This window comes from Labeo rohita, chromosome 6, assembly GCF_022985175.1.
Source record: "Labeo rohita strain BAU-BD-2019 chromosome 6, IGBB_LRoh.1.0, whole genome shotgun sequence".
Classification (NCBI taxonomy): domain Eukaryota; kingdom Metazoa; phylum Chordata; class Actinopteri; order Cypriniformes; family Cyprinidae; genus Labeo; species Labeo rohita.
This window is the reverse complement of record NC_066874.1, coordinates 22,846,305-22,860,099: the sequence shown is the minus strand read 5'-3', so window position 1 is coordinate 22,860,099 and position 13,795 is coordinate 22,846,305. Positions and strand designations below refer to the sequence as shown.

The window sequence follows — 13,795 nt, the reverse complement described above, 5'->3', positions numbered from 1 at the left end:
TTGCCAATAAGTAGTGGAAAGAGGCAAAGAGGCTCAGATGGATGTTCCTCATTTAAAAACACAGCTGGATTGCAGTCGCCCCCTGGACCACTGCTCTGAGACCAGAGTCTTTCACTCACAGCTGCTGAAAGACCTCTAAAATATTACATGGCTAACCTTGAAATTCAGGTGCATGGGATTTTGTCTTTACCGGCATGGGAATAAAAATATTGAACTAACCCCTTGTGTTGCAACTTTCAGCCCATTTACAGAACGTTCAGAGATTTCTTCCCAAAACGAAGGACTTTAACTACCGTGTTCTTCATGGTTGCAGCTCTTTGGTTATTAAGCATATTTGCATATTTTAGTGCTCCTGTGTTAGCTCTGTGGTAGATACAATGATGTAAACAAAGCCCGCTGGCTTCAGGATATCCTCCTCAACCATCCACAGAGGCTTTTGTTCATGTAATCCTCTTTGCTCTCAGCTGTTACAAAACAAGGGACCACAATCAAGTCTCACTGTGACTAGCATGTGTAGGTCTACAACAAGAAAAGGGACCATCCTTCTTGCTCTGTATATCCTCATCTTAAGTCTACATAATAATTATAAATGATTACCCCCATTTGTTTCCCATGCAATAATTCAAATGAATGTTAATTATTTATACTAATCAAGCACCCTATCATCCATTACTAGGAGATCCCAATTCCATTTGCTCTAGCAATAGTTTTGTTTTCATAATTTCCGCACAACAATTTGTTCAAGCTTATTAAATTCTCTAGTGTAAATGTAATTGTTCTTCAGGGTTTCAATTTTGATAGTACTTATTTTTCATTATTTTTTAAAATAGGAGTCCCCCTTCAACCTAGGTAATAAAAAATGCCCCATATTCTCTACATAGTGATACACTTAGTCTTAGTCATTTTTATTTTTAGAATGGTCTGATGCACGTAACTTATTGTTCTGACAAATCCAATTTTGAGAGAAGTGTTTTACAGTAAGTATATTCTGAACTGACTGCTGATCTCTCAGATGATCATCTTACTCAGCTGCATGGGGACCGACGTAGCTTCCAGTAACTTTCCATTACTGGATATACCTGCACAACCAGAACACATCTGCCTTGGGAACAAATAATACATGGTTTACACTATAACTCATTAGTTTCCTAATACATAACACAATCTCACGTGAAATGATACACAGCAGCTTCAGGTAGCTATGAAACTATATACACAATAGTTCATCTGATACCATCAAAAGGGAGTGGCCACGCTAAAAAAAAAACGTATGATTTACTTTGAAACTATTTTCATTTAGAGATTGCTAGTAAATGGGTTGTACTTTGTTTTCCAGTATGTGCATGTACACCTGTCTCAGAAAGTTCTGGTAATTTAAGGCAACTAGATGGGTTAAGGTTAGGTTTAGGGGTAGGTTCAGGGTTAGTACATAATTATTACCTAGTTATTATAAAAACTACATAGTATGTATGTATATATATATATATATATATATATATATATATATATATATATATATAGTCTATATGCATTCATTATATGACCAAAATTAAAGAGTAAGAACTGTACAAATATATATATATATATATATATATATATATATATATATATATATATATATATGTGACCCTGGACCACAAAACCAGTCTTAAGTCGCTGGGGTTTATTTGTAGCAATAACCAAAAATACATTGTATGGGTCAAAATTATTGATTTTTTTTTTTATGGCAAAAATCATTAGGAAATTAAGTAAAGATCATGTTCCATAAAAATATTTTTGTAAAATTTCTACTGTAAATGTATGAAAACTTAATTTTTGATTAGTCATATACATTGTTAAGAACATTACTTGAAGAACTTTAAAGGCAGTTTTCTCAGTATTTTGATTTTTTTGCACCCTCAGATTTCAGATTTTTAAATAGTTGTATTTCGACCAAATATTGTCCTATCCTAACAAACCATACATCAACGGAAAGCTTATTTATTCAGCTTTCATATGATTTATAAATCTCAATTTAGAAAAAATGACCCTTATGACTGGTTTTGTGATCCAGGGTCACATATATATATATATATATTTGTACAGTTATTACTCTTTAATTTTGGTCATATAATGAATGCATATACACAGCTGGAAATCAGTTTTCAAAATTATTAGACATGACTAGATGTATAAGCAGATGTAATAAATAAAATACATATACCGTGAGACTTCAAAAAGAAAGAGATGAGCTGTAGGCCTCTAGCCACTAGTAAGCAAACACTGCATAATATACTGAAGATACATCACAGATTACCAAACAAGCACAGAAAATACTAGTACAGGATATAGAGAAGTAGAAGATGACTCACAAAGTTCATACACTATTTATTAAAGTTGCAGTGCCAGAAAGACTGATCAGGTTAAAAGGGGATGGTTTCATTTTTTTTTTAACACTTTGAAGACTTGCAGCTCTGATGTAAAACACAGGGATGAAAATACAGAAATTCATTTGAATTATCACAAGGTCGTCTAAAGGAGGGGAATAATTACTCTCTACCTAGATCCTTTGATTAGAGTAAGTTTACCACAACACGTTCTCATTTACAACTAGTCACATATTGATGCTTGGTCAGGACACCTTGGCATCGCCTTTTGACGCTCAGGGTACCCCTTTAGCGTCACTTTTTGATGTTCAGGGTACTCTATTGCTTTCAGTTGTTTACTTTATGCATCAGATCAAGACACATTTAATGGTTTGCATGTGTTTGTAAAAATAGAAATCATTTAATCTAAATTTAGACTTCCATAGATATATTGGTGTACCTAACCCCACCCCTACCCTAAACCTAACCACTTATGAGCAATATAAAACACGTATCATGCAAATAAAAGCACATAAAATGCCCATTAAAGCAATATAAATGTATTGCAAACAAGTTGTGTGGCAAGTCTTCTGAAGCCATATGATATCTTTATGCAAAGAACAAAGTAAAAGGTTTTACTCGCTGAAAATGAACCCACTCACACATCTCATTCAAAGAGATACTCTCGGATGTTACCTTTACGCAATCAGTAACGAGACAAGAGCCAATGGCATTTCACAACCAAAGCTGATGTAATGCGTCTGCTGGTGGCAATTTTTGAATTTGTGCACAGGCAGCACACAGGATCTGAGCTTTATGGCAGATGGAGATTTATTTGTGTTTATTCCTCTCTCAAATCAATCGTTTTGCCTCAGAATACTTGGAATATTAATACTTTTTGAATAAATTGTGACTGTAGCTGTATCTGCCTGTTATATCCTGTGTTTTATATTGACAGATGGCAAGGTTTAGGGGTAGGAGTTGCTCATACACTGACCAAAATTATAGATGCAACACTTTTGTTTTTGCCCCCATTATTCATGAGCTGAACTTAAAGATCTAAGACTTTTTCTATGTACACAAAAGGACTATTTCTCTTAAATATTGTTCACAAATCTGTCTAAATCTGTGTTAGTGAGCACTTCTCCTTAAAAAGGATAAAATTATAGAATTATAGAAAGCTATAGATATATAGGATATAGGAAGACTGATAAATGATTTCATGTTGGCCAAATAAACAAGTTAAACAGTGTAAAGGTATGAAACAATGATCAGGGTGTCTGTTGTTTCTGCTAGAAGCTGTATAATACATGTATTTGAATAGCTGTTACAACTGCTTGAAATATTTTAATTTAATTAGGAAAACATCTTAAAGCAGTCATTTTGGATTTAGTTTGAAGCTGTACTGGTCAATTTCAAAGGCAGGAATCAAAACATGCACGTCCTGATGCACGTCCAACATATTTTGTTGACCCTGGAACAACATTTTAATCCAAAAATTTAATATTGACCACATCCCTACATCTAAACCTAACCTTACCCATGAGTAATCCCTAAAATCAGAGGAAATGATAGATGAATGACACTGATGTACAAGCACCAAACACTGATTGTAAGCCTAAATTTCACAAAAAGTATAAACTGTTTTTTTTCAAATCTGGTTGGTTAATCACAATGTTGTTCCAGGGTCAACAAAAATGTTGATCCAGGAACATGTCGTACTTGGTAAGATCAGGTTCTGCACCAACACATTTTCTTGTCTGCACAGAGCATTGGTTATTATCAGCGTACAATTAAAAATCTAAAAGTCTGCAGCTAAAATTGCTGCCTAACTTGTTGCCTTCTTCCACTGTAGTTACCACATTTCTAAGTGCTTCCTTTTGGCAAATAGTTTAGGTCAATTAGGGCAAAAAACACCAGCTGTGTAGCTGATCTGGTCCATAGAGTCTGTTCTTTTTTCTCAGTTTTATGGTCTGAAATTATTTTTTATTTGTTTTCTTGTTTTTGCACCATGCCTAACTGCAATCCTAACAATAACTTTATCCTTGACATCTTTAAAAGAACTGATATAAACATTCATTTCTCTAGTGTAAAAAGAAAAAGAAGGAGGAAAAAAGGCAACTAGTTAAATTTCTTGCCAATATTAGAAAAGGCAAAGGAAGACAACAAAGAATATCCATGTTAACAGACAACAATTTTCGCAACAATAAATGCAAAGAATGATTCCAAGACTTCATCTAGAGAGATCTTATGCTGTCTAATGGGAACGATCAGTTATTATTTTAATGAACTGGGCTTTAGCCCAAACAGTTTTGATGAATAAGTACCTTTCAACATACCAGACTGTAACCGGGAGTGAGAGACGAGAGGCGAGCGGATCCAAGCGCGAGCTTTTATTTATAGGACGTGACAAAGACATGGTCGTACAGGCAGGGTCGAAATAGGAGCAGACAGGAATAAAACAGGCAAACGTAGAGAATAATCCAATAAGCAAGAGCGAGAGTCCGAAAAGGCAGGCGGCGTACGGTTGAAAACGGGATGGGCCAGGCAAGAGAACTAAACACTGGGAAACAAGGAAACAAGGAAACTAGGAAACGCTAACGAAACAAATACAACAATACAACAATCCGTGAAGTGCACTGGGAAGGACCGGGGCTTTATAGAACGCCTGATTGGTCACGGGGGCTGACGCAATCAGTGCGGTGGAGGATGGGAGATGCAGTCCGGAGTGTGGTGCAACAGTCAGAGTGTGTAGGTGAGGTGAGAGTGACATCTGGTGGTGAGCGAACAACGGGACACCGACCAGATTCGTGACATAGCCCCCCCCCCCAAGGAGCGGCTTCCAGACGCTCGAAGGGAACAACAGTCCAGGGGAGCGGTGGGGTGGGAGCGAGACAGGGCGAGGGCTGGAGGGCCAGGTCCATGTGGGAGGCCCAGTGATTGAGGCAGGACCGACAGAGCAGGGACCCTCCAGGGTGGGGCTGGAGGCGGAGCAGGAGCCCTCCAGGGTGGAGGCGGAGCAGAAGCCCTCCAGGGCGGAGCCGGAGGCGGAGCAGGAGGCACAGGAGCCCTCCAGGGCGGAGCTGGAGGCAGAGCAGGAGGCGCAGGAGCCCTCCAGAGCGGAGGCGGAGGCGGAGCAGGAGGCGGAGGAGCCCGCCAGGGTGGAACAGGAGGCGCCGAGGCCCTCCAGGGCGGAACAGGAGGCGCCAGGGCCCTCCAGGGCTGAGCAGGAACCCGCGTCATGGACTGGGACCTGGGGAGAGCAGGGACAGAGGAGGCAGAGAGAACAGGGAGAGAAGCAGAGAGACCACAGGATAACGCCGCCTCCCTAGGAGGATCCACAGCCGAAGCTGACACCTCAGGAGGCATTGGCGTGGCTTCTCCGACAGGGAAGGCCTCTGGAGCTGACTCGTGGTCAGACGGGGCCTCTGGAGCTGACTTGTGGTCAGACGGGGCCTCTGGAGCTGACTCGAGACCAGGCGGGACCTCTGGAGCAGGAAACCGCGTTATGGCCTGGGACCTAGGAACAGCAGAGACAGAGGAGGCAGACAGAATAAGGGGAGAAGCAGAGAGGTTGTAGAGGGATGCCGCCTCCGTGGGAGGATCTACAGCCAAGGCTGACACCTCAGGAGGCATTGACATGGCTTCTCCAAGTGAGGGGAGCTCTGGAGCAGGCTTGTGATCAGACGGGAGCTCTGGAGCAGCCCACACACCCCAGAAGGCCACCGCCATTATAGGAAGAGCAGCGGCAGGTGACAGGACATCATTATAGGAGGGTTCTGACAATGTTGATGGTACTAGGATGTTTGAAGATTGCCCTGACCCTAGTGGTGGGTCCACCACGCTGGCCTTCATGACTGGCCGTGCCCTTGGGGTGTTGGATGAGTTGTGACTTGACTCTGGGCCGTCAGACGAGACATGGTGAGGCTCTGGACAGATAGACGAGATGTGACGGGGCTCTGGAAGGTCAGACGAGACGTGACTTGACTCTGAAACAACAGCAATACCTTGACTTGGCTCAATAAGTGCTGCTGTGACTTGACCTGACACGTGAAGTCCAGCGATGATTTGACTTGGCCTATGAGGATCAACGGTGACTTGACCTGGTTCGTGGTGACTGGCTGAGGCCTGACTTGGCTTGTGAAGAGCAACTGTGACTTGACTAGGCTCGTGGAGATCAGCTGTGGCTTGACTTGGTTCGTGAAGATCAGTAGTGAATTGACTTGACTCTTGGAGATCAGCGGTGACTTGAACTGGCTTGTGAGGATCAATGACTTTACTTGACTCAGGAACCACGGCTGTGACTTTGCTTGACTCAGGAAGAGCGGCCCTGACTTCACTTGACGCAGGAACGACCGCCTTGCCGTTGCTTGACGCAGGAACGACCGCCTTGCCGTTGCTTGACGCAGGAACGACCGCTTTGACGTTGCCGGACTTGGAAGCTTGACTGGACCTGGAGGCTTGACTGGACTTGGAGGCTACAGCTGTAGACTGACATTCACCCAGGAGTAGCGGCTGAAGCTTGACTTGGCTCTGGAATAACAGCAGCAGCTTGACTTGGCTCATGAGGATCTGCTATAACCTGGCTTGACTCATGGAGATCCGCTGTACCGGGACTTGACTCATGAACAACATGGCTTGGCTCAGGAGCAACAGCTGTAACGTGACTTGACTCAGGAACAACAGCTGTAGCGTGACTTGACTCGTGGGGAACAACTGTGACTTGGCTTGACTCGTGGAGAACGGCAGCTGTGTCTTGACTTGACTCTGTGTCTTGACTTGACTCAGGGGTAGCCGCCGCGACATGAAGGAGCGCCACTTTAGCTGCCCATACTGTCATTAGGGCTGTGTCCAGCACGTGGGCCATCATGACCACAGGTTCAGGAATGGCGGCCATCTTGTGGAGTGGCTTGGAGACAGCAGCCATCTTGTGCAGTGGCTCTGGCATGGCAGCCATCTCGGGCAGTGGTTCTGGCGTGGCAGCCATCTTGTGCAGTGGCTCTGGCATGGCAGCCATCTTGACAGTGCTTGGCTTAGGAAAGATGGCTGTTCCTTGACTTGAGATGGGAGTGATAGCTCTAACTTGACTTGACACAGGAACAAGGACCGTAGCTTGACTTGACACTGGAACAGCAGCCGTTACTTGACTTGACTTGGAAACTTGACTTGTCTCGGGAAATGCAGCTGTACCTTGACTTGACTTGCAAACTTGATTTGACTCAGGAAATACAGCTGCAACTTGACTTGACTCGGAGACTTGACTTGACTCAGGAAACACAGCTGCAACTTGACTTGACTTGGAAACTTGACTTGACTCAGGAAACACAGTTGCAACTTGACTTGACTCAGGAAATGTAACTGTACCTTTGAATGGCTCTTGAATGGCAGCTGTGACGTGACGGAGCTCTGTGATCGCCGCCATTTTGTGAACGGGCTCCGCCGTCGCCGCCATCTTGTGAGCGCGTACCGGCGCCGCTGTCTTCTTGCGAACGGGCACCGCAGTCGCCGCCATTTTGTGCACGGGCTCTGTTGCCGCCGCCTGAGTATGATCGCGCTCCGGCGCGGCCGCCATTTTGTGAACGGGCACCGCTGTCGCCGCCATTCGAGCAGCGCTATCCGCAGCCGTCGTCATAGCTTGAGCACGCTCCAGCACGGCCGCCATTTCACAAACGATCCAGGCGGCAAATGTGTTTGTGGGATCGTGCTCCGGCATGACCGCCCATCTGCGGGCGGGACGCGCGGTCGCCACTGCCGCGTTTTGTCGCGTTCCCTCTCTGCGACCTCCACGGTGCACGGCGAACCCACACACAACAATGCAAAGTTCAAAAATTCTGCGAGCGATGGACGCGGACCCTCGCGTCTCAGCCTCGCCCTTAAAGGCTGATTTACGCCATCACAGAATATTTCGATAATTATATTGTCCGGGAGGGTGGAATAGTTGGCTATGGCCAGAAACTCACGGGTATATTGTTCGAGTGTATTGGGTCCTTGCTTGATCCTGCATAGAGTTGTGTCTGTGTCTGTGTCCGTATCAGTTGATTGTCCGGGGGTGAAGCTGCTGGATCCTATAATGACGGATTGTTCTGTAACCGGGAGTGAGAGACGAGAGGCGAGCGGATCCAAGCGCAAGCTTTTATTTATAGGACATGACAAAGACATGGTCGTACAGGCAGGGTCGAAACAGGAGCAGACAGGAATAAAACAGGCAAACGTAGAGAATAATCCAATAAGCAAGAGCGAGAGTCCAAAAAGGCAGGCGGCGTACGGTCGAAAACGGGATGGGCCAGGCAAGAGAACTAAACACTGGGAAACAAGGAAACTAGGAAACGCTAACGAAACAAATACAACAATACAACAATCCGTGAAGTGCACTGGGAAGGACCGGGGCTTTATAGAACGCCTGATTGGTCACGGGGGCTGACGCAATCAGTGCGGTGGAGGATGGGAGATGCAGTCCGGAGTGTGGTGCAACAGTCAGAGTGTGTAGGTGAGGTGAGAGTGACATCTGGTGGTGAGCGGACAACGGGGCACCGACCAGATTCGTGACACAAGACAGTAGGAAGATTATTTTGCTCACAAAGAGTTCCTTCAAACAGTGGCCTCAGGCAAATATGCAAATTCACCTGTCAAAGCCAGTCACATTGTAGTGTCAACGTCCTTCAATGCTCAAAAAAAAAAAAAAAAAAAATATATATATATATATATATAGTAGTAAACATATGAAGACTGAACATATGAAGAGTAAACATATGAACAATGAAACTGATATATTATATAAATAACTGACTTTATTAGGGAGGTTAAATAACACGAGTAGTTAACTTTTCATGTATAGCATAAACAAATCAATCTTGTTGAAAGTCAAGTCGATCTTGTTTCTTTACAGTGCTCAATTATTATTATTATTATTATTATTATTATTATTATTATTACTAATGCAAAAATAATGGAGTATTAAAAACCAAACAATATAGATAGTTACATTGCAAACAGAAAAGGAAGTTTCACATCATTTGTACAGGAGTATAAAGAATTCAAAAAGGAAATGCCATGCTTGGATTTGCTTTTGTGGAAGCAGCAGTAGCAACACTGGTTAGTCAGGTGCTACAGACAAGATGCTTTGGCGTTATGACATTGTACAACCCACAGCACATGACAGACTTAAAAATTTCCATTGAGTAGTTTATCTAGTCTCAGTCTGTAAAGCCTTCATGATTGTTATTCACTCATCATTCAGAGCTGAAGTTCTTCAGGAAGTAGAGTCTTTTTTCTTTCTTATACATGACTTCGTTGATATCTGTGTACATAGAACCCAACAGAAAGTATTAAGATGAAATAATTTAAAACAGAAATTTCTTAATCTCCTAACTGCAATTTGATTTTCATTTCACATTGCACATTTATCAATATCATTTTGCTTAAAGGAGAAGTCCACTTCCAGAACAAAGATTTTCCAGATAAATTGTCATCCAAGATGTTCATGTCTTTCTTTCTTCAGTTGTAAAGAAATTATGTTTTCTGACACCTTCACACTCCCATCTCATAACAGAACATGAGATGGGAGTTTTTCGACATACCCTAACTGTTATGAACCTGGAAAAAAAAAGAGTTCAGAGTTCTTTTCGCTAGATAAGACCCTTTTTCCTCAGCTGGGATCGTTTACAACCGCATTTGGGATCGTTTGAAGCCGTATTTAAACTACATTTTGGAAGTTCAAACTCGGGGTACCATAGCAGTCCATTATACGGAGAAAAATCCTGAAATGTTTTCCTCAAAAAACAATTTCTTTGCGACTGAAGGAAGAAAGACATGAACATCTTGGATGACAAAAGGGTTATCTGTAAATTTTTGTTCTGGAAGTGGAGTTTTCCTTTAAGGTGGCTTTACTTGTATTTTGTCACACTGATTATGATATTAAAGAAAAAAGAGGTTCCCATCACACTTCAAAGAGGGATTTCTAAATAGATTAAGTGATTTTACACTTGACAACACACATACTCTGGTATGCCTCTTGCGTGGTTCATGTTTGAGTGTCTAGAAGGAACAGTCTCATCTTCATCCTCAGGAACCTGAAAACAAACACCACAAGTTCTACTTGCCCCCATTTACAAACCAAGCACTCTTTTGACATAGAAATCCTCAAATTTATCAGTTATATTTTACTCAATACCATGTAGTTAATCTAAAAACCATTTTCTTACCTCCCAGTAAACATCATCATCAAAGCAGTTGGCATCTGCTGGGTCTCCCCAGATTGGCAGCTTTAGTATCCCACCTGGAAAATTACACAGCATAGCTCTAATGCATATTTATAAACACATTTAAAGCAGTTTATCTGTATAACTTTATTTGCACTCACCAACCAAAGCTCCACCTACAAGGCCAAATGCAATCGCTACACAAAGACCTGCTGCCTGGTAACCACCCTGAATGTTGACTGTCCTGTTAGCATCTTTGAAGTCAAAAGTGTTAACCAGCCTGAACAGAAACCACAGTATGACACATCACGCGATAGTTTGCTTTCATTTTCTTTACATCAACAGCACATGCAGAAGCTGACTGTGACTGTTTGTGTTTGTGTGTGACATAAATACATGAACTTACCCATCCTTTCCATAAACTGATTCACTGGCACAAGCTGCAGTAATCGCTCCAACGATACCTCCTATAACTCCAGGCATAGCATGTAGATTATGTATTCCACATGTGTCTTGTATCTTAAGAGTTTTTTCCATAAAAGGCTGATAAGGAAAAAAAAAAGCGATTATGGCTATACATGTGCTAAATTTAGACATTTTAAAAGATGTCTGACCAATAACAGTGCATTATAAAGTACACAGATGCATTTAAAACCATTCCAAAAATAGTATCAATACACATTACGCTTATTGTACAGTATGTTATTATAAGCATTTTCACTACTATAAAACACAGCAAAACTCACAGTCAGAAAGAGATATCCAAGTGTGGAAATAATTCCTGAACAGAATCCCACAATCAGAGAGCCGTAAGGTGTAATCATGAACTCTGAAGCTGTTCCCATTGCAACACCACCAGCCAAGGTAGCATTCTGAATATGTACCTAAACAATGTCAAGAAACTCTAAGGGTTATTTTACGAATTAAAAATTAAAGATCGACTCAAATTCTCAACCAGAGATTTGGTTACCATGTCAAACTTTCCATGTTTCTGTGAAATACTTGAAATGGCAAAGGTAGTGAGAACTGACGAAGCCAGTGCGAGGTAGGTATTTATAACAGCTCTGTGCTGGCCATCTCCATGATCTGCAATAGCAGAATTAAAACTGGGCCAGTACATCCAAAGAAAGAGAGTGCCTGTTAAAGAAAGGGGATGAAACTTATATAATTGTGTACAACAGACAAAAGCCCCTAGGGTGAAGAGCGCTTTTGATAATATTTCCTTCTAAAACACTAAATTAGCAACAAATAGCAACACAACACTTTTCATCATTGCCAAAAGGGTACAATTTGATTTTCAATCTTTAATTTAATAAGTTTTAAAATGCTGCACATGTAGCTAATGTGACATTTTTTGAAGCAACAGACCTGATCATAAGTTTAAATTTTCTCAAAGGTGATTTAAATAATAGTTTAATTTCCAGTAACTTACAAATCAGAGAGAAAAAAAGGTAAATGGGGTTTGATTGGCAGAGGGAGGAAATGCAGAACATCTGCACTGTCAAAATTATTTTTTATTTTACAGTACATAAACGGGGCTTTATTGTACAGTAGTCAATAGACTTTGAAATGCCAAAATATGATAAAAATAGAAGATTGCACATTTTCTGAAGTGGTTATTTTGAATAAATATGTATATAAATGTTACTTAAAACACCTTGTAAAATCAACAGCCCTTCTAGAGTCATTTACATTTTACTTTTTCCCAGAATTATTTTCACAAAAACGACTGAGGTATTTATATAGGACGGCTTTTGTTATACCCTGCTTGTTACAACAGGGGAAAGCAGAGAGAAATGTTCTTTCACTACTCACCAATCATTGCAAACACATCAGAGTGGTAAACAGATCCTTGTAAATGCTTGCTTTGATTTAGCAATGGTCGATATAAGACCCAAGATATGGTCAAACCATAATATGCTCCAAAAGTGTGGATGACCATGGAACCGCCAGCATCTTTCGCCTATTCATGCATGAAATAATAAAAGATTACAAATTCTTTCTCTGATGTTGACAACTGTAAAAAAAAAAAGAAAAGTGGATTCAAACTTACATGTAGAAGTTCAAGAATAATATACTCCTCAACAGCAAACAGGGTGACTCCGAAGAGAGTAAGAACCATCAGTTGCACTGGGCTGACTTTTCCAAGACAAGCACCATATGCAATAAGACACCCCGCCACGCAGAAATCTGCATTGATGAGGCTGATTGAAAAATGACAGTTAAATTCTGTAGTTACAGATTAAAAATGTATATATTAAGCACCGCTTTAAAAATGGAACATGAAATTACTTGGAATATTCTGGGTGCTGTAGAAAGCATGTCAGTCGGGTGACGCTATAGGCCTAAACATGCAGGTGAACATATTATAATGTTAATAATTAGATTACAAAAAATCAATTACTTCTCAACTCCAATTTTTATCTTCCAGTCAGTTTTGTCAAGGTGATGAAACCAGCCTTGCATCAGGAGAGCCCACTGAATTCCAAAAGCTGCGATGAGAAAATTAAAACCAACTCCACCAAAACTATAACGCTTCAGAAAGGTCATTAGAAATCCAAAGCCAACAAAGATCATCACATGTACATCCTGAAAACCTGAGGTAACAAAAAAAAAAAAAAGTATAAAATGTAAGTGCTTCAAAATTTTAACAATGCTATAGCAATAAATTCAACAGATTGCAATATGTCAGTTACTTACTTGGATATCTATAGTAAAAGTCGTTCTCTATATGTGAGGAAATATTTTTCATTTTTCTGTGTTCGTTCCAGTGCGTGTCAGACTCCTCATCATAACGGATGAACACACCAAACAGGATAATCATAGCAATCTGCCAGACAAAGCAGACTGCTGGGAGACTGATTCGAATATTGGTGTTTTTGGTCATTTTAAGTCCTGCCGATTTTCCCGAAGAGAAGTTCTGGAGATGACAGTGAAATTCCTTTCTACTTAATTTGGTCTGTTGCTTTCAACAGAAACATGTGAATCACCTTTTGTCATAAAGGTTTTATAGTGAGGTCTGGAGGTGTGTCATTACATCATCAAGCAGCCACTCCTACAAAGACATACAGTACACACACTAGGCTACTTATGACAAAAAGTTTGCTTGAAAAGGAAGAGACGGTATCTCGGTTCTTGTGTATAGTATGTTACTAAAAAAAACTTGCTTGTTTACTTGCTCGATTGAGTGATGTGTGAGTTTCTTCTTTGTAGGCATAATATTGTTGTCACTGATGCTCAGACAAACAGCCC

At 41.2% G+C, this 13,795-nt stretch overlaps 1 protein-coding gene across 1 annotated transcript; it reads right to left on the bottom strand.

The window, feature by feature from the left end:
- Positions 1-9,117: 9,117 nt before the first annotated feature.
- Positions 9,118-13,508, bottom strand: rhcgl1 (Rh family, C glycoprotein, like 1). Its single transcript, XM_051111387.1, has 11 exons — positions 13,244-13,508; positions 12,948-13,140; positions 12,597-12,747; positions 12,359-12,506; positions 11,514-11,680; positions 11,290-11,427; positions 10,950-11,086; positions 10,705-10,823; positions 10,547-10,620; positions 10,344-10,414; positions 9,118-9,642 (listed from the first exon to the last, which is right to left on the bottom strand). Exons 1-11 carry the CDS (start codon positions 13,428-13,430, stop codon positions 9,621-9,623), a joined length of 1,407 nt encoding a protein of 468 aa, XP_050967344.1. The 5' UTR covers positions 13,431-13,508; the 3' UTR covers positions 9,118-9,620.
- Positions 13,509-13,795: the final 287 nt, after the last annotated feature.